Source organism: Rhinoraja longicauda, chromosome 18 (assembly GCF_053455715.1).
Source record: "Rhinoraja longicauda isolate Sanriku21f chromosome 18, sRhiLon1.1, whole genome shotgun sequence".
In the NCBI taxonomy this organism is placed as follows: Eukaryota; Metazoa; Chordata; class Chondrichthyes; order Rajiformes; family Arhynchobatidae; genus Rhinoraja; species Rhinoraja longicauda.
In genome coordinates this window covers 28,493,120-28,516,039 of record NC_135970.1, presented here as the reverse complement: position 1 = coordinate 28,516,039, position 22,920 = coordinate 28,493,120, and the positions used below count along the sequence as shown (strand labels likewise).

Here is a 22,920-nt window from a genome sequence, read left to right as displayed (position 1 = left end):
GTTAGGGTTAGGGTTAGATTTCGGCATTGAGGCTAACCCTCATGCATACGTGTGCACTGTAAGCTAGCAGACTCAATGGGCTTCACGGCCTCCTTCACTATCATGAACACAAGACTAAAAGTTATTCTTATTTCTGATTCATTGTCTAGAGCTTCTGATGCTGAAACAACAGAAGAAGGCAGGTATGGTCTTCATAACTGCTCACTATTCTTAACTATCCTAATTTCCTTCAGTTTTGTGTTGTCTCGTTCCAGATTGACAATTAGAAGAAAGTTTCTCCCCTTTCTATTTATTTTTTAATTTATTGATCAATGGGATCAATTTGTCGTTCACATCTGATTGCCCCAAATCTGTGGAGACAGTTATAAGTCAATCTCCTTCACTGCGCAATTATCTAATTTTCTCATTTGTATACTTGTGGATGTGCCATGAATATATCTAAGCCATCCATCCCAGTGACTCCATAAACCACAAAGTGCTGGAGTAACTCAGCGCATCACCCCTGGAGAGCATGGATAGGCAACGCTTTGGACTGAGACCCTTCTTCAGTCTGATTGTGAGGGGGATAGAGGGGAATGAAAGCTGGAAGAGAGGAGGAATGTTTTGTTTAAAGAAAAGTGCATGGTAATGATGAGGCAATGGGGGCCCGATACGTTGCTTCGCCTGCTGAGTTACTCCTGCACTTAGAGATTTGTCAGCACCTTGTTAGGGAGACTAGAACGGCACTATGAACATTTCCAATTGAGCTCTATCGCAAAACTGATCCAGTGTACAACGATCAGCTCAGCACTTGTTTTTTTTGCAGAAGCAAGGAAAACTGTAGACGCTGGTTTGCCAAGGAAAGATCCAAAGTGCTGGAGTACCTCAACGGGTCAGCCAGCATCTCTGGAGAACACCGATAGGCGACGCTTCGGGTGGAAACCCTTCTTCAGAGATGCCTCCAGAGATGCTGCCAGACCCGCTGAGTTACTCCAGCACTTTGTGTTCTAGGCATGATTCCAGCATCTGCAGTTCTTTGTGTCTTCCACTTCCGTCAAATAGTGGTGGCTTTTTCATTCTGACTCATGGTGATGTTTTATTTACACAAATTATCGTAAATGTTCACTAATAAAATATCCGGATATATATCTTCATCTGGATCTTCTGCAGTTTGTTGAAGGTCAGCAAGGCAACTAACTAATGAACATCAATGATAAAGCAGTGGAATTCTACTTTGCCAGCTACTAACCATATTACTCTCTGTAAAATGTGTCACCATAAAATAAAACGTGGTTCCGTCATGAAAAACACAATCATTCAATGCACATCAGTAAATTTTATTATTTCAGAGGATGACGTTTGATTGGATCATTTTATAAATCTGAGGAGTAGGATTATAATGACACATAGAACATCGAACAGTGCAGCACAGGAACAGGCACTTCGGCCCACAATATCTGCTCCGATCATGATACCAAGTTAAACTAATCTCTGCCTACACATTCTCCATGTGAGAGGAATAGGTCGGGTAGACGCACAGAGTCTCTTGACCAGAGTAGGGGAATCAAGAACCAGAGGACTTAGGTTTAAGGTGAAGGGGGAAAGATTTAATAGGAATCTGAGGAGTAACTTTTTCACACAAAGGGTGGTGGGTGTATGGAATGAGCTGCCAGATGAGGTGGTTGAGGCAGGGACAATTGCAACACTTAAGACACAATTAGACAGGTACATGGATAGGACAGGTTTCGCGGGATGTGGGCCAAAAGCAGGCAGGTGGGACTAATGTAGATGGGACATGTTGGTCGGTGTGGGCAAGTTGGGCCGAAGAGCCTATTTCCATGCTGTATGACTCCATTACTCTATCGCTCCATTCCCTGCATATCCATGTGCCTATCTACAAGCCTCTAAATGGCCACTGTCATACCTGCATTCACCACCACCCCTGGCAGCGCGTTCCAAGCCCACACTACTCTCAATGTAAAAGAAACGTGCCCCGCACATCTCCTTTAAACTTTGCTCCTCTCATCTAAAAGCTTTGCCTCTGGTCTTTGATATTTCTATCCTGAGGAAATATTTCAGGGACCGATGAAGTTGGAAGTTAAAGGAAATGATTGTGTTCAATATGAAATCATTTTGCCTGCGAGACTTGTGCCATTTTAATCTTAAAATCCTTTGTACATTTTCTGCTACTAAACTCCATGGTCCCAAGCCAATTCAATTCATGACATTTTAATCATCTTCTCCAACCCTCATCAAAAGAAAAGTCCAAGTACGAGAGAAAGCTGATGAAAGTTGCAATGTACGTTTAATGCAGATCCTTTGAAGATTTCATAAGTAAGACATCAAAAAATGTCTGCTGCCAAAGCATCCCATTAAAGTATTCTAGAACATTCTCAGGGTTCGCGTAAGGCTGCAGCCTGTGTTGTAAAATGGAGAGACACCAGGCTATAAACCACAGTGATTGAAATCAAACCACAAAAGCCATGGAAATTGAAAATAAAAACATGGATTAATGTCGTCATTGCGATCTTTCATTTTTTATTTCCAAAAAAGAGCATGGGGCAAGAAGCGATGATATAATTTGTGATGTTGCTTAAAGAGTTAGTTAACGAGTCTGACTCTGTAAATAGATCACCACCAGGATAAAGAAAACTCTTTATTTAAACATGGAATTCTCCAATCTTAAGTAATACCTCCCACTCCCTCTCTCCCTATCCCCCACCCTACTGTGAACCCAATTCTCCTACCATCCCGCCCCTCTTCCCACCCCCCCATTCCATGTACTTCCACCCATATCCCTCCCTCCAGCTTAATATTTCACCCCCCTCCTTTCCTCATTTGACACCCTCTTGTCTCTTTTTCATCTCCAGCCTTTGCCCACACATCTGCCAATCAAGCCAACCCTCCCCCCCCCCCCCCCTCACCGGTATCCACCTATCACTTGCTAGGTTTTCTCTTCTCCCCACACCTCTCTTTCAGCTTTCACCACCGCCTAACCCCCCCCCCCCCCAACAACGATCAGTCTGAAGAAGAGTCCTGACCCAAAATGTCCTCTATCCATTCTTTCCCCAGATGTTGCCTGACCCACTGAGTTCCTCCAACACTTTTTTTGCCCTTGATTCAGCATCTGCAGCTCCTTGCGTCTCTTATTTACACAAAAGTTGTTCTCGTTCTGTTGGAAGTTGCGGATTCTGCATTTTTAAACTGTATCCAGTTCTCATGATTTCAGAGAATTACACCATTTAAAAGACAACACACAGCGCAGGAGTTACCCAGTGGCCCAGGCTGCATTTGTGGAGAACATGGATCGGTGATGTTTTATGTCAGATTTAGGGGGATGCAGGCATTTGGAACGTGTAGACGGGGCATCTTGGTGGGTATGGGCAAGTTGGGCAAGGGGCCTGTTTCCGTGCTATATGACTGTATGACTGAATGAATTGATGCTACACTGTGTTAAACATATATAATACTTTGTCCCCTTTTGCAGCAGTGCCGAGGAGGACACAACTGTTGATGTTGAAGTGAGGTATATCAAGTTATTCCTTCCCCTATCACTGGAAAGATGGGGCCTAGTGTTTGACGGTAACACCGATCTACCACCGATTTTCTGGCAACTGGTGGCCCGGCATCTCCTTTAATCAGAACAAAGTTACAAGAGCGCACTTGTAATCCCTTACCCCCCCGGAAGTTCCCCTAAAATGTGGCGCCTAGGCCAGATGAGGCGGCCAATCTCGACCTCATCGCGACTTCTGCGGCTGATCGGCGGGTCAAATTTGCCGCCTGTGGCCGGGGCTCTGGACTCCGGAGCGGGCCGCAGCCAGTGGATCCGTTGCCATAGCCGCGGCCGACTTTGCGGGCTGGCATCTCCGCCCACCAAGGCCGTGACCTCTGTTGGTCCAGCAAAATGGATAATACGGCGAGGCCCTGGAGCCAATGTTGCCGGAAAATCGGTGGTGGACCTGTACTAGCAAACTGTTTTGAGTGTGTCTCCTGGGGTCACGGTTGCCAATTCTGAATTGACCTGTGGACTTTATACGTTTAAAAAAATATTGGTGAGAGGATGAAAAGGTAACATCGCCCAGCAAATGATACAGGACCTGTGGGGTTTCTAATTGGCACAGTAGTGCAATTGGCCAGGTTTCTGCATAACGGCGCAAACGATCCGAGTTCGTTCCTGACCTTGGGTGCTGTATGTGTGGAGTTTGTACGTTCTCCCTGGGACCGAGTGGGTTTCCTCCAGCGGCTCCGATTTCCTCTCGGGTCCCAAAGACTTATGGGTTTGCAGGTTAATTGGCTTCTGTAAATCGCCCCGAGTGTGTAGGGAGTGGTTGAGAAAGTGGGATAACATAGAACTAGTGTGAACGATAGCATGGAATCGATGGGCCGAAGGGCCTGTTTCCCTGCTGTATCTGTAAACTAAACTCTACAAGCTAATCACAAAGGCAGTGTGTCTTGCTGGGGTTGTTTTATCAGATGATTAATGAGAGCAGTGTGGGGGGCAACGAAGTTGGAAGTTTTTAATCCCATGAAAGTCACAGAGAAACATAGAAAATAGGTGCAGGAGGAGGCCATTTGGCCCCTCGAGCCAGCACTGCCATTTATTGTGATCATGGCTGATCATCCACAATCAATAACCCGTGCATACCCCTTGATTCCACTAGCCCCTAGAGCTCTATCTAACTATCTTTTAAATTAATCCAGTGAATTGGCCTCCACTGCCTTCTGTGGCAGAGAATTCCACAAAATCGCAACGCTCTGGGTGAAAAAGTTTTTTCTCATCTCAGTTTTAAATGGCCTCCTCTTTATTCTTAGACTGTGGCCCCTGGTTCTGGACTCCCCCAAAATTGGGAACATTTTTCCTGCATCTAGCTTGTCCAGTCCTTTTATAATTTAATACGTTTCTATAAGATTCCCTCTCCTCCTCTCATTCACTGGAATTTAGCAGAGTATACAAGCCCAGTCTTCCCAATCTTTCCTCATACGACAGTCCCGCCATCCTGGGGATTAACCTCGTAAACCTACAGTTTGCTGCACCGCCTCAATAGCAAGGATGTCGTTCCTCAAATTAGGAGACGAAAACTGCACACAATACTCCAGATGTGGTCTCACCAGGGCCATGTACAACTGCAGGAGGACCTCTTTACTCCTATACTCAAATCCTCACGTTATGAAGGCCAACATGCCATTAGGTTTCTTCACTGCCTGCTTCACGTGCATGTTTACTTTCAGTGACTGGTGTACAAGGACACCCAGGTCTCGTTGCACTTCCCTTTTTCCTAATCTGACACCATTAAGATAAAAATCTGCCTCCTTGTTCTTGCCGCCAAAGTGGATAACCTCACATTTATTTACATTATACTGCATCTGCCATGCATCTGCCCATTCACTCAACTTGTCCGTCACCCTGCAACTTCCTAGCATCCTCTTCGCAGTTCACACTGCCACCCAGCAAATTTGCTGGTGTTACTTTTAATCCCATCATTTAACTCATTGATATATATTGTAAATAATTGAGGCCCCAGCACGGAGCCTTGTGGCACTCCACTCACCACTGCCTGCCATTCTGACAGGGACCCATTTATTCCTATCTTTTTTCCTGTCTGCCAACCAATTCTCTATGCATGTCAATACATTACCCCCAATACCATGTGCACTAATCTCTTGTGTGGGACCTTATCAAAGGCTTTCTGAAAGTCCAGATACACTACATCCACTGGCTCTCCTTCATCCATTTTACTTGCCACATAGAAACATAGAAACATAGAAAATAGGTGCAGGAGTAGGCCATTCGGCCCTTCGAGCCTGCACCGCCATTCAATATGATCATGGTTGATCCTCAAAAAATTCCAGAAGATTAGTCAAGCATGATTGCCCTTTCATAAATCCATGCTGACTTGGACCAATCCTTTTACTGCTATCCATATGCACCATTATTACTTATTTAATAATTGACTCCAGCATCTTCCCCACCACCGATGTCAGGATAACTGGTCTATAATTCCATGTTTTCTCTCAAGTTCATCCAGAGTTGGCAATCTGACCTGTGTTTTACGTGTTGTGTTCTGGTGCAATCTACTTACAAACCTATGAGTCATGTTTAGGAGCCAGAACTCCACCTAAAATTGTCATCGCATGTAATATGTACCTTTCATTTTATGAAGTTATTTATGAACTGTACTAGATTGAAGAAATAAGGAACTGCAGATGCTAGTTTATACCAAAAATTGACACAAAGTACTGAGTAACTCAGTGGGTCAGGCAGCATCTCTGGAGAATAAGGATGGATGACGTTTCGGATCGGGACCCTGCTTCGGACTAGGAGTCTGAAGCAGGGTCCCAATCCGAAACATCACCTATCCATGTTCTCCAGAGATGCTGCATGACCCACTGAGTTACTCCAGCACTTTGTGTCTAACTATGCTCTGTTGCTGTGTATGGTTTGATACTAAAATATAACCGGAAATTGTTTTTTTTAAAGTTTGTGTTGTGCAGGTGCACGAATGTTTCTTCATTTAGAACTACTTCTACAAACTAATGCAACCTCTTTTGAAACTATTTGCTCAACAACCTCATTCTATCCTGAAGCAAAAGACAGTGGTGGAGGAAATCAGAGGGTCAGGCAGCACCTGTGGAAGGGATGGACTGATGACGTTTTTGGTTCGGGGCCCTTCTGCAGTCTGTGTCCCGAAAAGACAGAAAGGTCCCGACCCAAAACATTATTTCCCTTCCTTGATGCAAGAGGAGAGATGAGGAAATTACAGGGGTGTAAGCGGTCCTTGATTATGTTGGTTGCTTTTCTGAGGCAGTTTGGCATGTAAACTGCGTTGATGAAGCAGGGACTGGTATAGAAGGATGAGGGGGGATCTTATTGAAACATATAAGATAATTAGGGGATTGGACACATTAGAGGCAGATAACATGTTCCCAATGTTGGGGGAGTCCAGAACAAGGGGCCACAGTTTAAGAATAAGGGGTAGGCCATTTAGAACGGAGATGAGGAAAAACTTTTTCAGTCAGAGAGTGGTGAAGGTGTGGAATTCTCTGCCTCAGAAGGCAGTGGAGGCCAGTTCGTTGGATGCTTTCAAGAGAGAGCTGGATAGGAAGGCCCTTCAGAGGGTCATCACGACGGCCCAGAAGATCATCGGCTGCTCACTGCCCTCCCTGGAGCATCTGTTCAGCCTACGCTGCCTCAGTAGAGCAGGCAAAATAATAAAAGATCCATCCCACCCCGGCCACCGTCTGTTTGTTCATCTGCCCTCTGGTCGACGTTTCAGGTCGATCAAATCCCGAACAAACAGACTTAAGAACAGTTTTTACCCCAGGGCCATACGAGAACTGAACACTACCTTTGCACTAGGCAACACCGTTAAAAAATCTTGTACTTAATATAATTGTATTTATGTATTTATTTGTTTTTGCATTTATTGCATATATGTTTGTACGCACCGTCAGGATTGGCTATTTTTTTAATTTCGTTGTACTCGTTGCAATGACAATAAATGAATATTATTATTATTATTATTATTAGAGCTCTTAAGGATAGCGGAGTGAGGGGGTATGGGGAGAAGGCAGGAACGGGGTACTGATTGAGCGTGATCAGCCATGATCGCATTGAATGGGGGTGCTGGCTCGAAGGGCTGAATGGCCTACTCCTGCACCTATTGTCTATTGTCTATTGTCTATACGCGAAAGACTGGGCTATGTTCACAACTCTGCAATTTCTTGTGCTCTTGGGCAGAGCGGATGTCAAACCAAGCTGTGATGTGTCTGGATATGACACATTCTATGAGGCATCTGTAGAAATTGGTAAAAGACATTGGAGCTTTATTTCACAGTTCCTTTTGAGAGGGTTGACACGTTGGTGAGCTGTAGACAATAGACAATAGGTGCAGGAGTAGGCCATTCGGCCCTTTGAGCCAGCACCACCATTCGATGTGATCATGGCTGATCATTCTCAATCAGTACCCCGTTCCTGCCTTCTCCCCATACCCCCTGACTCCGCTATCCTTAAGAGCTCTATCTAGCTCTCTCTTGAACGCATTCAGAGAATTGGCCTCCACTGCCTTTCTTGGCCATTACATCCTTGTGGTTGGACCAGAATGAATTGTTGTTGATATTTACACCGAGGAACGTGAATCTTTCAACCATCTCCACTTCAACAAGATTAATACAGACATATTTTACACACATTGAAAATGTACTGGTAATTAAATTACTATCATAACTGCATGAATTTAATATTATCTCATATTGAAAGTAGTTTGGGATAAAATATTTACATAATTCATGGATACTATGATGCATTGTCATTTTGCTTGCAAATATTGACAATTCTAAGGACAGACATACAAGATCTAAATGAGAATGAAAATATCTCCAAGAAACATGAGGACCGGTACATGGATGGGAAAGGTTTGGAGGGATATGGGGCAAACGCAGGCAGGTGGGACTGGTATAGATGGGCCATGATGGTCGGTGTGGGCTGGTTGGGCCGAGTGGTCTGTTTCCACGCTGTATGACTCTGTGAATGACTCTGGCTGGTTGGTATCCACGGGTAAAAATGTACCATAATCATTTTTGAAGTGTTCTTGTCCAGTGTTATAATATTATTAAAAAACAGGAATCTGCGGAGAGAGGTCTTGGCAGCAGGTTTATCTTCTGAATAGATGACACCTTTTACTTGAGCAGAAAATAAAAAATCTTGCATGTATTTCATACACCGTGTTACATTGCAGGAGAAGAGGGTCAGTGGCCTATGCTGCACAGAAGCCATGGTTATTAAATACAACAGTGGAAGAAAATATCACATTTGGGAATCCCTTCAACAAACAAAGGTAAGAAACTTTGTGTAAAATGTGTGACAGTAGCAGATAGTCTGAATTCAGACAAGGCTCAGTCCGCCTTGGCCTACACCATCTCCTGGTTGCCAAACATTTTAACTTCCCTTCCCATTCCCATAGTGACCTTTCTGTCCTGACCTCCTTCACTGTCAGAGTGAGGTCACATGCAAATTGGAGGAACATCACCTCATATTTTGCTTAGGCGTCTTGCAACCCAGCAGTATGAACGTTGATTTCTCTAATTTCAAGTAACTCCTGCATTACCTCCCCTCCCCTCTCTCTCCTCTCCCGCCCAAATTGAGCTGTTGGCATCCTTGTATCCCTCTCGTTATCACACCTTCCCCAGCCAACAATGGGCCATTATGGACTCTACCCTTTCTGAGGTCATCTGTCGCTGGCCCTGGTTTGTTCTGGCCTTTCCTCGCCTCCAGTTTCCTCCAATTAACCTACAAACCCGCACGACTTTGAGATGTGGGGGGAAACTGAAGCACCCGGGGGAAACCCATGTGGTCACAGGGAGAATGTGCAAACTCCACACACAGACAGCACCTCAAGGTCAGGAACGAACCCGGGTCTCTGGTGCTGTGAGGCAGCAGCTCCACCAGCTGCATCACTCTCCCTCCCACTAGTTAGTGATGCGGTGTCCACAAGCTTAGTCCATGTTTATTATGCCCACTTCAGTTTAACCTCTAACTTCCTCCCAAGAGATACAGTAATGAGCTAATGCTTTTAAAGGATTAAATGCTCTGTAGACATAGTGTCATTAAGGTGCATTATGCTTCACAAATGGTGCAGAGGTAACATTTTTATGGAGGTTTCACAATCACATTAAACAGAAGCATATGTCCATTAGTATCTTCAACGTTTATTGGTTCCATAACCAATTATCTCACTGAGGTGGCAATGTTTTACAGTGCATGACATGTGTTGTTTTCTTCTTTGCTGTCGTATGTAGGGTTTTCGAGTGCGTTGACAGTGTTTTTTATCCTCCAGGTAGACACAGTAGATTGGGGAGGAAGAATAGCAGATATCGCTAATTGAGGTCTGCCCTAAATATGAGATGATTCAAAACTTGTACAGCTGCCAAACACGAGGCATAGAAATCTCTGCCTGCATATTAACTGTCCTCAATGACCAATCTGCGTTAAAGCCACCCACAATCTTCTTGGGCAGAGAAGATTTACGTACAAGGATACAAACTGCAGGGGTAACTCAGCGGGTCAGACAGCATATCTGGAGGACATGGATAGATGACGTTTCGGGTCAGGACCCTTCTTCAGACCAGAAACGTCACCTATCCATGTTCTCCAGAGATGCTGCCTGATCCGCTGAATTACCCCAGCACTTTGTGTCCTTTTGCGTAAACCAGTATCTGCAGTTCTTTGTTTCAACAAGGATTTATGAGAATGTTGAGAGGATTCGAGGAACTGAGCTATAGGGAAAGATTGGGCAGGCTAGGACTTTATTCCTATAGAGCTAGGACTTTATTCCTATGATCACCCCTCACTGATTATCTCAGTGATTACCCCGCAAATCATCCCTCTCCCTAGGAGGCTGATGGGTGATCTTACGGAAGTGTGTAAGATCATGAGTGAATTGATAGGATGAATGCACAAAGCTTTTTTACCCAGTGTAGGGGAATCAAGAACCAGAGGGCTTAAGGTGAGGGGCAACCTTCTCACACGGAGGGTGGTGGGTGTGCGGAACAAGCTGACAGAAGAGGCAGGTATTATAACAGCACTTAAAAGACATTAAGGTACATGGATAAGAAAGGTTTAGAGGGATATAGGCTAAATGCGGGAAAATGGGACTAGAGTAGATGGGGCATCTTGGTTGGCGTGGTCGAGTTGGGCCATGGTCGAGTAGGGTCTGTTTTAATGCTGTATGAAGCGATAATTGGGTAAATGTCCAGAGAATAATGTTCTTCAAATACATCTTGAACTGGTTCAGCATCTGAGCACTAATTGGTCGTAAGGTGACAGTTCTATTTAATCGATCGTCTGTGTTGGTCTATCATTCAGTTTGTGGCAGATTGCAAGGATTGAAAAAATGATCTCTGAAAATCATCTACCTAGTGATTTCAGGAGTGTTAGTACTTCCTCCAGAGTGCCACATATACTGCCGTCTTGTTGCTGCTGTTTGACTAAATGCAGAGAACATGGAGCAGCACCGGAACAGGCCCTTCAGCCCATAATGTATGTGCCGCTCATGATGCCAAGTTCAACTAATCTACTCCGCCTGCATATGATCCATATCCTCCCTTTCCCTGCATATCCATAAATGCTTCTTAAATGCCACTGTGGCATCTGCCTCCACCACCACAGCAGGAGCCCACCACTCTCAGTGTAAAAAAACGTGCCTCCTATAGACATCTCCTGTAAACTTTGCCCCACTCGCCGTAAAACTACACGTAATAGTCTTTGACATTTCCACCCTGGGAGAAAGGTTCTGTGCCTACCCTATCAATGCCTTTCATACATCATTTTATAATCTTCCATCAGCCTCCGACCTTCCAGAAAAGACAATCCAAGTCTGTCCAACCTTTCCTTTTAAATAATTCCCTCTAATCCAGGCAGGATTCTATCTGCCAATGTGGGCTGAAGGGTCTGTTCCGATGTGGTACTGTTCTATCATCTATCTCTTCTACGATCTGTGTCTTTTACAGCGTTTAAGAAAGGCTACATTTTAAAGTCACCACAGAGTTTTTGAAATTTATTGGGACTTTACATTTGTCTGTATTGTGGCTTGTGTAATAGTTCATTGTGCAAGGGGCGGCACGGTTCCACCCTGACTACAGTTGCTGTCTGTGAGGAGTTTGTACGTTCTTCCCCCGACCACGTGAGGTTTTCCCCCAGTGCTCCGATTTTCCTCCCACACTCCAAAGACGTACAGATTTGTAGGTTAATTTGGCTTTGTTAAAAAATGGTACATTGTCTCTAGTGTGTAGGATAGTGCTAGTGTACAGCGATCGCTCGTCAGCGTTGTCTCGGTGGGCCGATGGACACATTTCTGCGCTGTACCTGTAAACTAAACTAAAAAGAACTAAACCCTAATTGAGTTACTTTAGATTGATTAGGTCAACGGAAGTTCAAAGACGAAACTGCTTTAAATGGACTCAATGTGTAGAGTGACCGTAATAAAATAGCTATTTTGAAGGTGTGAAGTGGAACCTTTAGTAGTTAATTCTTTGCAATCTGTCTTAGTCTAACATTGTGGAAGTCCATTACTGTCTTGGCAGAATAATATCACTTTTAATGTACAGTTGCAGTTTTAAACTCGAAGCCATTTATTTTCATTTTTGTTCATAAAATGCAGTATAGGAATATATATTGTTGCTATCAAGAATGCAGTGCATCGGTTAGTTTTTACTTGATTGTAATGTTTACTTGATTGTATTGGCTTCAGTAAATCACGGCAATCTTTCCAGCTCTGTTGTCTGTTTTCCCCAGAGTCAGTTTATTGGTTATATTAACGTTGTTTCCTCTTTGCCGTCTCTCCACAGATATAGAGCAGTGATCGATGCTTGTTCACTCCAACCAGATATTGACATACTTCCTCAGGGAGATCAGACGCAAATCGGTGAGAGGGTCAGTAATCCCAATGTGCATCTTTGATTTCTATTGATTAATTAATGTCTTTGTTCCATTGAACAGCAAAGGTTCAATGGAACTTTATTTGTCACATATGCAAATGCACAGTGAAATTATTTTTGCATATATCACACATGTAGATGCCACCATTTTTGGCGCCATTATTCAACGTCCAAAGTCCGGTCAGCCCGTGTGTTCAATGTTCCGGGGCAGTTCCCGTGAACCGACGTCCCTATCCTCTCCACGCCTGGCCATCTTTGTGTCCTGGGAGCGCCTCCTGCAGCCGACATTGAAGGTGCTGGAAACATTACCCCCATTCACCCTCCTACCAGCCCGTGCTCCTCGCGTCCGATGTCCCAGCTCCCTCCTGGTTACACCGTCCGACAAGCCTTCAGGCGGGTTCCCAATCCCACCGGGTAGGAGGGTAGGAGGGTGTTTTGGATGCAACAATATCCATCACTGTCTGCGTCAAGCATAACGGCAGATGCTGGAATCTTGGCCACATTTGTGTTTGGTTGGGATTGAAGCCTAATATGCAGTTTTAGTCAGAATGTCCATTTGTTTCTTTCTCCCCATGTCTGGTAACTAAATGAACACCGGGCACAGAAACAGACTCTTCCACACCGCCATAAGATTGCCTTAGTACAACTGTTTTAGTTTTAGAGATACAGCACGGAAACAGGCCCTTCAGCCCACTGGGTCCGCACCAGCCAGTGATCACCTCGTACACTAGCACTGTCCTACGCACTCGGAACGATTTTCTATGTTTACGGATGCCATATTAACCCAAACCTGAACGTCTTTGGAGTGTGGGAGGAAAGCGGAGCACCTGGAGAAAACCCACACGATCACAGGGAGTACATACAAACTCCGTACAGACAGGACTCATTGTAAGGATCAAACCCGGGTCTTTGGCGCTGTAAGGCAGCAACTCTACCAATGCGCCGATGTCCCTGTTCAACAGCTGTGTCTAAGCAGCTTTATTAAGGCCCAATATTCCCCAGAGCATCAAGCCAATGACCATTTTGTTGATTACCAGTACGTGAGAGTTTCATTATAATTATGTATTAATGAATGTCGAGGGAATGAACCTAACTATTTCATGGTTTGTTTTATTTGCTGTAAATAAATGCCTGGATTGATTTTCTGCTGTTAATTCCAACAGGGAATTATCCTAAGTGGTGGACAACGTCAACGTATCAGTGTGGCAAGATCCCTGTACCAGCAGACCAATGTGGTGTTTCTGGTGGGTACAATTAATTACTTAGTTCTTTTGTACTGCAAAAGACACAACGTGCAGGAGTTACCCGCTAAGTTACTCCAGTACTTAGTGTCTTTTTTGGTAAACCAGCATCGGGAGTTCCTTGTGAAAACAACACTTGCGCTCAGTCCGCCAAGGTCTGCTGGATCTCCCGGTTTCTAACCATTTTAATTCCCCTTCCCATTCCCACACTAACCTTTCTGTCCTAGGCCTTCTCTATTGCCAGAGCGAGGCCACATGTAATTTGGAGTAACAGCATCTCATATCTGCTTGGGGTTAGCTTACAACCCAACAGTATGGACATACTGCTCCCACCCTATGGAACTCACTACCCCAAAACGTTAGAGACTCCTCCACACTCACCACATTCAAAACATCGCTGAAGTCTCACCTGTTCAGTACTGCCTTCAACCACTGAAGCTCACCTCACCTTCTGTCTCCTTTCTCTGTTCGTTTATTTATTTACTTATTTATCTATTTATTAATTTCCCTATGTTCTCTAAATCTCTGTAAAGCGTCTTTGAGTATATGAAAAGCGCTATATAAATAAAATACATTATTATTATTATTATTATTATTGAATTCTCTGATCTTAGATAATTACAAAACTCTGCCCTCTCCCTTCTTCCCACATACAATCTCCCCCCTCCCTCCCCTGTTTCCCGACTCACACCCATTTCTCCCCTCCCTTTCTGCTTCTACCTACTTTCCTTCCTCTAGCTTCAGAATTTGAAACTCTTCAATCCTTTTGTTTCACACCTTCTGTCTTTTCGTCTCTGACCTTTCTCCAACCATCTGCTTATCAAATAGCCCTCTGCATCTGTGTTGGTCATTTATCTACACGTTTTACCTGCCCCTCCTCTCTTCCAACCTACAATCACTGAGGAAGGGTCTCCCGAGATGCTGCCTGACCTGCTGATTTACTCCAGCATGTTGTATCTTCTGCGGTTCCTTGTGTCTCCAATCTATTGTGCTTAAGTTTGACGCGATTGTATTTGTGTATTGTATTATCTGACCTGATTGGATAGCTTGCAAAATAAAGCTTTTCACTGCAACTCAGCACACGTGACAATAATGAACCTAAACTTAAACCTGTTTAAAATTAACTTTTTACGCAATGAATTTATTTTTTGTTTACAATTCTTAATAAGTAAATTGAATCAGAATATACTTAATTAAAGTTCAACCTACGAATGTTAAAAAAAATGCTTACAGTTGGAATAATTTTTAACCTCATGAAAAGTAGTATTGCGCTTGAAAACCTTGTTTTGTTTTGGATGCAACAATATCTGTCACAGTCACTATCAACCATAATGGCAACGTAAGGATCTGCAGATGCTGGAATCTTGGGCAGAGTACAAAGTGCTGGAGGAACTCAGGCAGGCAGCAGGTGTGGAGGGAATGGACAGACAGCATTTCAGGTTGGATCACTTGTCAGGCTTTGTCCCGTCTCCACCTCTTTTCCAGCTTTCTCCCCTCTTCTACAATCAGTCTGAGTCTAAAGGAGGGTCTCGACCCGAAACGTCACCTATTCCTTTCCTCCAGAGATGCTGCGTGACCCGCTGAGCTACTCCAACATTTTGCGTTTATCTTCAGTGTAAACTAGTATCTGCAGTTCCTTCCTACACAGTCTGAAGAAGGGTCCTGACCCACAGTTTCAAGTGTCCACTCCCTCCACAGATATTGCCCGACCCGCTCAGTTGCTCCAACACGTTGTGTTTTGCTCAATCACAATAGCATTCTGCTTCATTCCGCGCCATCTCTGCACAATGCATGGCGGTCATCTGAGGTTCTGTAGTGTGAGCAGCTGACTGTTGGTGGATGTGGAATGGAAAAGATATCCCAAACAATCCCATTCCATCAGGCTGTGGGTCATGGATCAGTCATGGTGTGAAACTGCTAATTGCCATCCCAAAGATACCTCGTCTCATATTTTTACTCTGTGACTAAACATAACAATTTCCACTTGGTCACACTCCAAAATATAATACACAGCCGGAAAACAAGCAGACAGAAATCCAGAAACAATGTCCAGGCCGAACATGATACCAAGTTAAAGTGATCTCCTCTGCCAGCATGTGATTCACATCCCTCCATTCCCTGCATATTCATGTGCCTATCTAAAAGCCTTTTAAATGTCATGATCCTATTCCAATGCTAGTCTTGTGCATAAACACTACACCAACACGTATCTGGGTTACAATGAATGCAGGAAGGTTAGAGAAAGGCCAGTGAATTTTAGAAGCTAAGACTGCAACTGACCTAGGAGGATAAATCTGAACAGCTCAGAACCAAAACTAGCTCACTACAGACTGTAGACTTTCCTTTATCCATACCTTCAGTGTTGAGGCTTCTCTATGGGTGAAGGAGGGTCCTGACCCGAAACATTGTCTGCCCATTCCCTCCACAGATACTGCCTGACCTGCTGAATTCCTCTGGCCACTTTGTGCTTTGGCTCAAGAATCCAGCATCTGCAGTTCCCCGTGAAACTCCATTATGCTTGGGTCCACAAATGCCCGGCTGGAGTTAGCTGCCTCTTCCATACTATAAAAGATAGGTCCGAGCTCGCCACAAAGCTTGGTGTCTGGTTTGGACATAGACTTTGTTCCCCTATGTTCGCACAAAGAATTTTGTGTTACGCTCCCTTCATCATTCTCCCGTAGGCCAGTCTGCGGCGAAACTGTCTTTTCCACCCTGGATGTATGAATGTAAATAAATAAATAAATAGATCAATAAATAAATAAATAAACAAACACATACATAAATAAATAAATAAATAAATAAATAAATAAATAGGTAGATAAATAAATAAATAAATAAATGGATAAATAGACAGATAAATAAATAAATACATACATACATAAATAGACATAAATAAATAAATAAACAGATAAATAAATAGATGAATAGATAAATAAATAAATAAATAAATAAACAAATGAATAGATAAATAAATAAATAAATAAATAGATAGATAGATAAATAAGTGAATAAGTAAATAGATTAATTAATTAATTAATTAATAAATAGATAAATAAATTAATTATGGATGGATGAGTGAGTGAGTGAGTAAATAGATAAATAAATAAATAAATAAATAAATATATGAATAGATAGATAAATAAAGCGACAGATAAATAAATATATAAATAAATAAATAGGCAGATAGATAAATAAATAGATAAATAAATAAATCAATAGATAGATAGATAGATAGATAGATAGATAGATAGATAGATAGATAGATAGATAGATAGATAGATAGATAGATAGATAGATAGATAGATAGATAGATAGATAGATGAATGAATAAATGGATAAATAAATAGATATATAAATAAATGGATAGATAGATAAATAAATAAATAAATAAATAAATAGATAGATAGATAAATAAATATCCCAAAGACGTGCAGGTTTGTAGGTTAATCGGCCTTGGTAAATTGTGCATTGGGTGTAGGGAGTGGATGAGAAAGTGGGATAACATTGAACTAGTGTGAATGGGTGATTCATGGGCGGCATGGTTGTGGTGGGCCGAAGGGTCTGTTTTTATGCTGTATCTTTAGTCAGTAGATTGAACCCAGTCGTCTTTGGTGAGAGTTATGAATTCAACCAGGTTCTCATTACCCAAGGGTCGTTTAGTGTATTCAGCGTCATTAACAAAGGCACTAAGCTGGACATTAACAGCACTTTGGTTTGTCAGGACGATCCGTTCTCGGCACTGGACATCCACCTGGGTGACCATCTCATGCAGGATGGCATCCTCAAGCTGCTGCAGGAGGAGAAGCGAACAGTGGTGCTGGTCACTCATAAACTGCAATACCTGCCCCACGCAGATTGGGTGAGATATTCTCCATTACCTTTGCAATGGTGTTTCCAAGATTTTGATGAGTAAATCCATGTCCAGTGTCATTTATCCATAAGCTGGGATACTGAAGATAGACACAAAATGCTGGAGTAACTCAGCTGGTCAGGCAGCATCTTTAGAGAAAAGTAGTAGGTGACGTTTTGGGTCGGAACCCTTCTTCAGATCCGACTTAAAACATCATCTATTCCTTTTCTCCAGAGGTGCTGCATGCTTCGCTGAGTTACTCCAGCATTTTGTGTCCACCTTCGGTTCCTTCTTAGTTCCTTCTTACAGAGCTAAGGGCATTGTCCGATTCACCTCTGCCCCTCTGTGGACATTGGACTTTGTCTATGGAACTGATGCATTACAAACCAGGGCGGCACAGCGGTAGAGTTGCTGCCTTACAGCGCCAGAGACACGGGGTCCATCCTGACTATGGGTGCTGTCTGTACGGAATTTGTACATTCTCCCTGTGATCACGTGGATTTCCTCCTGGTGCTCCAGTTTCCTCCCTTACTCCAAAGATGTGCAGGTTTGTAGGTTAATTGGCTTTGGTAAAATTGTAAATTGTCCCTAATGTGTAGGATAGTGTGAGTGTACAGGATGATTAGTGGTTGACACAGGCTCGGTGGGCCGAAGGGCCTGTTTCTATGCTGTATCTCTAACGTCTAAATTCTAAATGCTGAGTTCAAGTTCAAGTTCAACGCCATATTCTGAGCTCTGTATATTTCCCTTTACTCTATCTGTTGAACTTGAGTTTGAACTGATCATATCTATTTCCTCTGGGTGCTCCGGTTTCTTCCCACACTCCAAAGACGTGCAGGCTTGTAGGCTAATTGGCTTCTGTAAATGGATGCTAAAGTGTAAAATAGAACTAGTGTACAACTAGGGTTGTTGGTCGGCGTGGACACAGTGGGCCGAAGGGCCTGTTTCCATGCTGTATCTTTAAACTAGACTAAACTAGGCTGATCCTGAAACATTATTCAGCATTTAAATAATATTCAATGTTTATGATTGGAATTATTTCTTATTTTCTGTGCATTTTGTCTCCACAGATTATAGCCATGAAGGATGGCACTATACAGAGAGAGGGCACATTGAAGGATATCCAGAATTCTGATCCAGATCTCTTTGAACTTTGGAAAACACTAATGAACAGACAGGATCAAGAACTAGAAAAGGTTCCTCCATCTCAGACAAATGATTTCTACAGTCTACTATATTATATACACGTTTCCCATAATATTTTGTTGCTGGTTTTGATCTAGACTTTTAATTTAGACTTTAGAGATACAGCGTGGAAACAGGCCCTTCGTCCCACAGAGTCATCGCCGCCCAGCGATCACCCCGTACACTAACACTATCCTACACACTCGGGACAATTTACAATTTTACAGAAGCCAATTAACCTACAAACCTGCACGTCTTTGAGATGAGGGAGGAAACCGGAGCACCAGGAGAAAACCCACGTGGTCACTGGGAGAACGTGCAAATTCCATACAGACAGAACTCTCGGTCAAGATCGAACCCAGGTCTCAGGCGCTGTAAGGCTGCAACTCTACCGCTGCGCCACTGTGCTGCCCCTGATCTCATGTGATACTAAGGGAAAAAGAGAAATTCATCCTTTATTATAAGCAGAAGTCTTCCTTGTCTCCCTTGCTCATACTTTTAAGTGGTGATACCATGTGCATCTAGATCAAATGTTTTCCCAACATAATGTGTTCACATCCCTGTACCTGTATAAATTTCAACTCGCATTCAGTTTGAATATCGTTCTTGGCTTTTTACTTAAAATTCCAGACACTCGCACTGAAAAGATTGTTGCTTTGCTCCATAGGAAATTGTAGCTGGAAGCAAAACTGCATTGGAGCGGAAGAACTTACGGAGAGCAATGTACTCGCGGGAGGCCCTCCTGAAAACACTGCAAGAGGCCGAAGATGAAGGTATTAGACTAGTTAGTTAGTTTTGTTTATTGTCACGTGTACCGTGGTACCGTGAAAAGCTTTTTTATTGAGTGCTATCCAGTCGGCGGAAAAACTATACATGATTACAATCAAACTATCCACAGTGTACAGTTACAGGATAAAAGGTATAATGTTTAGTGTAAGATAAAGTCGTTCAGTAAAGTCAAATTAAAGATAGTCCAAGGGTCTCCAATGAGGTAGATTGGAGGTCAGGACCCCTCTCCAGCTGATGATTGAATGGTTCAGTTGCCTGATTACAGCTGGGAAGAAACTGTACCTGAATGTGGAGGTGTGTATTGCGAAAATACTAGAAATTATCGTCTTAGAGAGATACAGAAATTCTCCTACACACGAGGGGTGAGATACAGCACACCACCAGACTCAGGAGCAGCATCTTCCCCTCTGTTATCAGGCTTCTGGTCCTTCCATAAGCTGTCCGATTCACCTCTACCCCTTTGCAGACATTGGACTTTGCCTATGGAACTAGTGCTCTACAATATTCAAGACTCTGTATTTTTCTCTTTCCTCTACCGATTGTAGTTTAGTTTTAATTTAGTTTAGAGATACAACGTGTAACCAGGCCCTTCGGCCCACCGGATCCATGCCACCCAGCGATCCCCGCACATTAACATGATCCTACACCCACTAGGGACAATTTTTACATTTACCAAGCCAATAACCTGCTTGCATTAGACTTGATTTTGTTTAAGTATCACGTTATCTGATCTCAGCGGGTCAGGCGGCATCTCTGGACAAAAGAAACAGGTGGCGTTTTGGGTCGGAACCCTTTGTCAAACTGAAGAAGGGTTCCGACCCTTAATGTCACCTATTCCTGTTCGCCAGAGATGCTGCCTGACCCGCTGAGTTACTCCAGCATTTTGTATCTATCTTCAGTATAAACCAGCATTTGCAGGTTATTATCTGATCTGATTTGATAGCTTGCAAAAGAAAGCGTTTCACTGCAGCTCAGTACACGTGACAATAATAAACCTAAATCCTAAATGCTCAACCATATGATGTGGGAGAGAAAAGAGATGGCCACTGTTTGATAACAAATGATAGCTTGGCAGTAGAATTACTGCCTTACACCGCTAGAGACCCGGGTTCAATCTTGACTACGGGTGCTGTGAGTACGGAGTTTGTACCTTCTCCCCGTGATCTGTGTGGGTTTTTCCGGGAGCTCCGGTTTCCTCCCACACTCCAAAGACATACAGGTTTGTAGGCTAATTGGCTTCTGTAAAATTGTCAATTGTCCCTAGTGTGTGTAGGACAGTGCTGGTGTGTGGGGATTGCCGGTCAGCACAGAGATAGATAGATTCTTGATTAGTAAGGGTGTCAGGGGTTATGGGGAGAGGGCAGGAGAATGGGGTTAGGATGGAGAGATAGATCATCCATGATTGAATGGTGGTGTAGACTCGATGGGCTGAATGGCCTAATTCCGCTCCTATTAGTTATGACCTTCTGACCTTAGTACGATGCACCTGACAATAATAAACCTAAATCCTAAATGGTGGGCCGAAGGACCTGTTTCTGAGCTGTATTTCTAAAGTAAATTAAACAAAACATGGCAGTGAAAATGAATGAAGGATGTGATACTGCATTAATTGTGGCTTCCTTTGTATCTTTGCTGCAGAGGATATGGCCGAGGGTGATGATGGAGACAATCTTTCCTTGGTGCTGCGCCAAAGGGCAAAGATGCCATGGGGTGCCTGTGGCAAGTATCTGAGCTCAGCCGGTTGCCTTCTGCTGCCCTTGCTCATCTTCTCCCAGCTCTTCAAGCACACGGTGATGGTGGCCATCGACTACTGGCTGGCAAAGTGGACCTCCGACGCGATCTACATCAGGAACGAAGTGGAGAAAGGAAATTGTTCTTCCACCCAGGTGAAGAGTTCCGTGCCACACATTTCAGTCGACCCGTTGCTTAATTCTGGCATGTTTTAGTCACACAAAAAAAGAAGCAAAGTGCTGGAGGAACTCAGAGGTTGCGATATTTTACGATAATTTTTGTAAACATACCATCAAGATGAGTCAGAATGATAAAGCCACCATTATTGGAAGGGACTGAAGACACAAGGAACTGCAGATGCTGGAATCATGCCTAGAACATAAAGTGCTGGAGTAACTCAGCGGGTCAGGGCAACATCTTTGGAGAAACTGAATAGGTGACGTTACGGGTTGGGACCCTTCTTCAGACAGTCTGCAGTCTGAGAAAGGGTCTTGACCCAAAACGTCACCAATCCCTTTTCTCCAGAGATGCTGTCTGTCCCGCTGAGGTACCTCCAACATTTTGTGTCTACCTTTGGTGTAAACCAGCATCTGCAGTTCTCTCCTACACTTGGATAGGTGAGGTTTAGCTAGGGACCCTTCTTCAGACTGATTGGTGGGAGGGAAAGAAAACTGGAAGGAAGAAGGAGTATGATAGGCGAGTGATAGGTGGATACAGGTGAGGGGAGGGGTGTTTTGTGATAGTCAGATGGGTAGACAAATGCCAGAGATGTGAAGACAAACAAGGCTGTAGAGATAAGTAAAGAAGATGTGTGAAAGGTGAATCCAGAGGAAGGGATGTAACTGGAAGGGGAGGGGAAGGGGAGAAATGTACACGCGTCCAGGTGGGGCATTTTAGTTTACTCAGTTTCGTCACATGTACAGAGGTACAGTTAAAAGCCTTTTGTTATGTGTTATCCAGTCAGCGGAAAGACCATACATGATTTCAATCAAGACGTCCAACAGATGCAGGATAAAGGGAATAACGTTTAGTGCAAGATAAAGTCCGATTACAGATAGTCCGAGAGTCTCCAATGAGGTAGATGGGAGGTCAGCACCACTCTCTGGTTGGCGATAGGATGGTGGTTCAGTTGCCTGATAACAGATGGGAAAGAACTGTCCCTGAATGTGGAGGTGGGACGACAGGGAAGAGAGAAGGAGATAAAAAGCCAAAGGAATAATCTTCTCATGTTCAACACTGCATGCTTGTTCATTGATTTATCTTCTATTTGCTTTCTAGGGTTGTTACTTCAATCATTCTTCGTACATAATAGTCTTCAGCATCCTGTGCTGCCTAGGAATTGTCCTCTGTCTGATCACCTCTATTGCTGTGGAATGGACAGGCCTCAAGGTGACCAAGGAACTGCATAAGAGTTTGCTCAACAAAGTCATCTTGGCACCAATGCGGTACTGAACTACATTCTTAAATGTTTCTCTGCTCTTGAATTAAAAGGAGTCCATTTTAATTTAAGCCATCTAGCAAGAAATTTGCATGATCGTCTTGTAAGTCTAACTTGTATATCAGCTTATATATAATAGGTTACTGGGCTCCAATCTCCATGACTGTGCAATGCACTGAGGGGCAGCACAGTGGTGCAGCTGGTAGAGCCGCTGCCTCTCAGCGTCAGAGACACGGGTTCGATCCTGACCTCGGGTGCTGTTTGTATGTGGAGTT

At 43.5% G+C, this 22,920-nt stretch overlaps 1 protein-coding gene across 1 annotated transcript in view; it reads left to right on the top strand.

Moving 5' to 3' along the window:
* abcc8 (ATP-binding cassette, sub-family C (CFTR/MRP), member 8) overlaps positions 1 to 22,920 on the top strand; it is a 105,164-nt gene that overhangs the window by 53,848 nt on the left and 28,396 nt on the right. The window contains exons 17-26 of the mRNA XM_078415408.1: positions 150 to 182; positions 3,467 to 3,505; positions 8,715 to 8,813; positions 12,322 to 12,406; positions 13,575 to 13,655; positions 17,374 to 17,511; positions 18,573 to 18,698; positions 19,355 to 19,460; positions 21,115 to 21,362; positions 22,486 to 22,652. Of these exons, the coding sequence (XP_078271534.1) occupies positions 150 to 182; positions 3,467 to 3,505; positions 8,715 to 8,813; positions 12,322 to 12,406; positions 13,575 to 13,655; positions 17,374 to 17,511; positions 18,573 to 18,698; positions 19,355 to 19,460; positions 21,115 to 21,362; positions 22,486 to 22,652 (1,122 nt within the window). The remainder of the gene's footprint in view (positions 1 to 149; positions 183 to 3,466; positions 3,506 to 8,714; positions 8,814 to 12,321; positions 12,407 to 13,574; positions 13,656 to 17,373; positions 17,512 to 18,572; positions 18,699 to 19,354; positions 19,461 to 21,114; positions 21,363 to 22,485; positions 22,653 to 22,920) is intronic.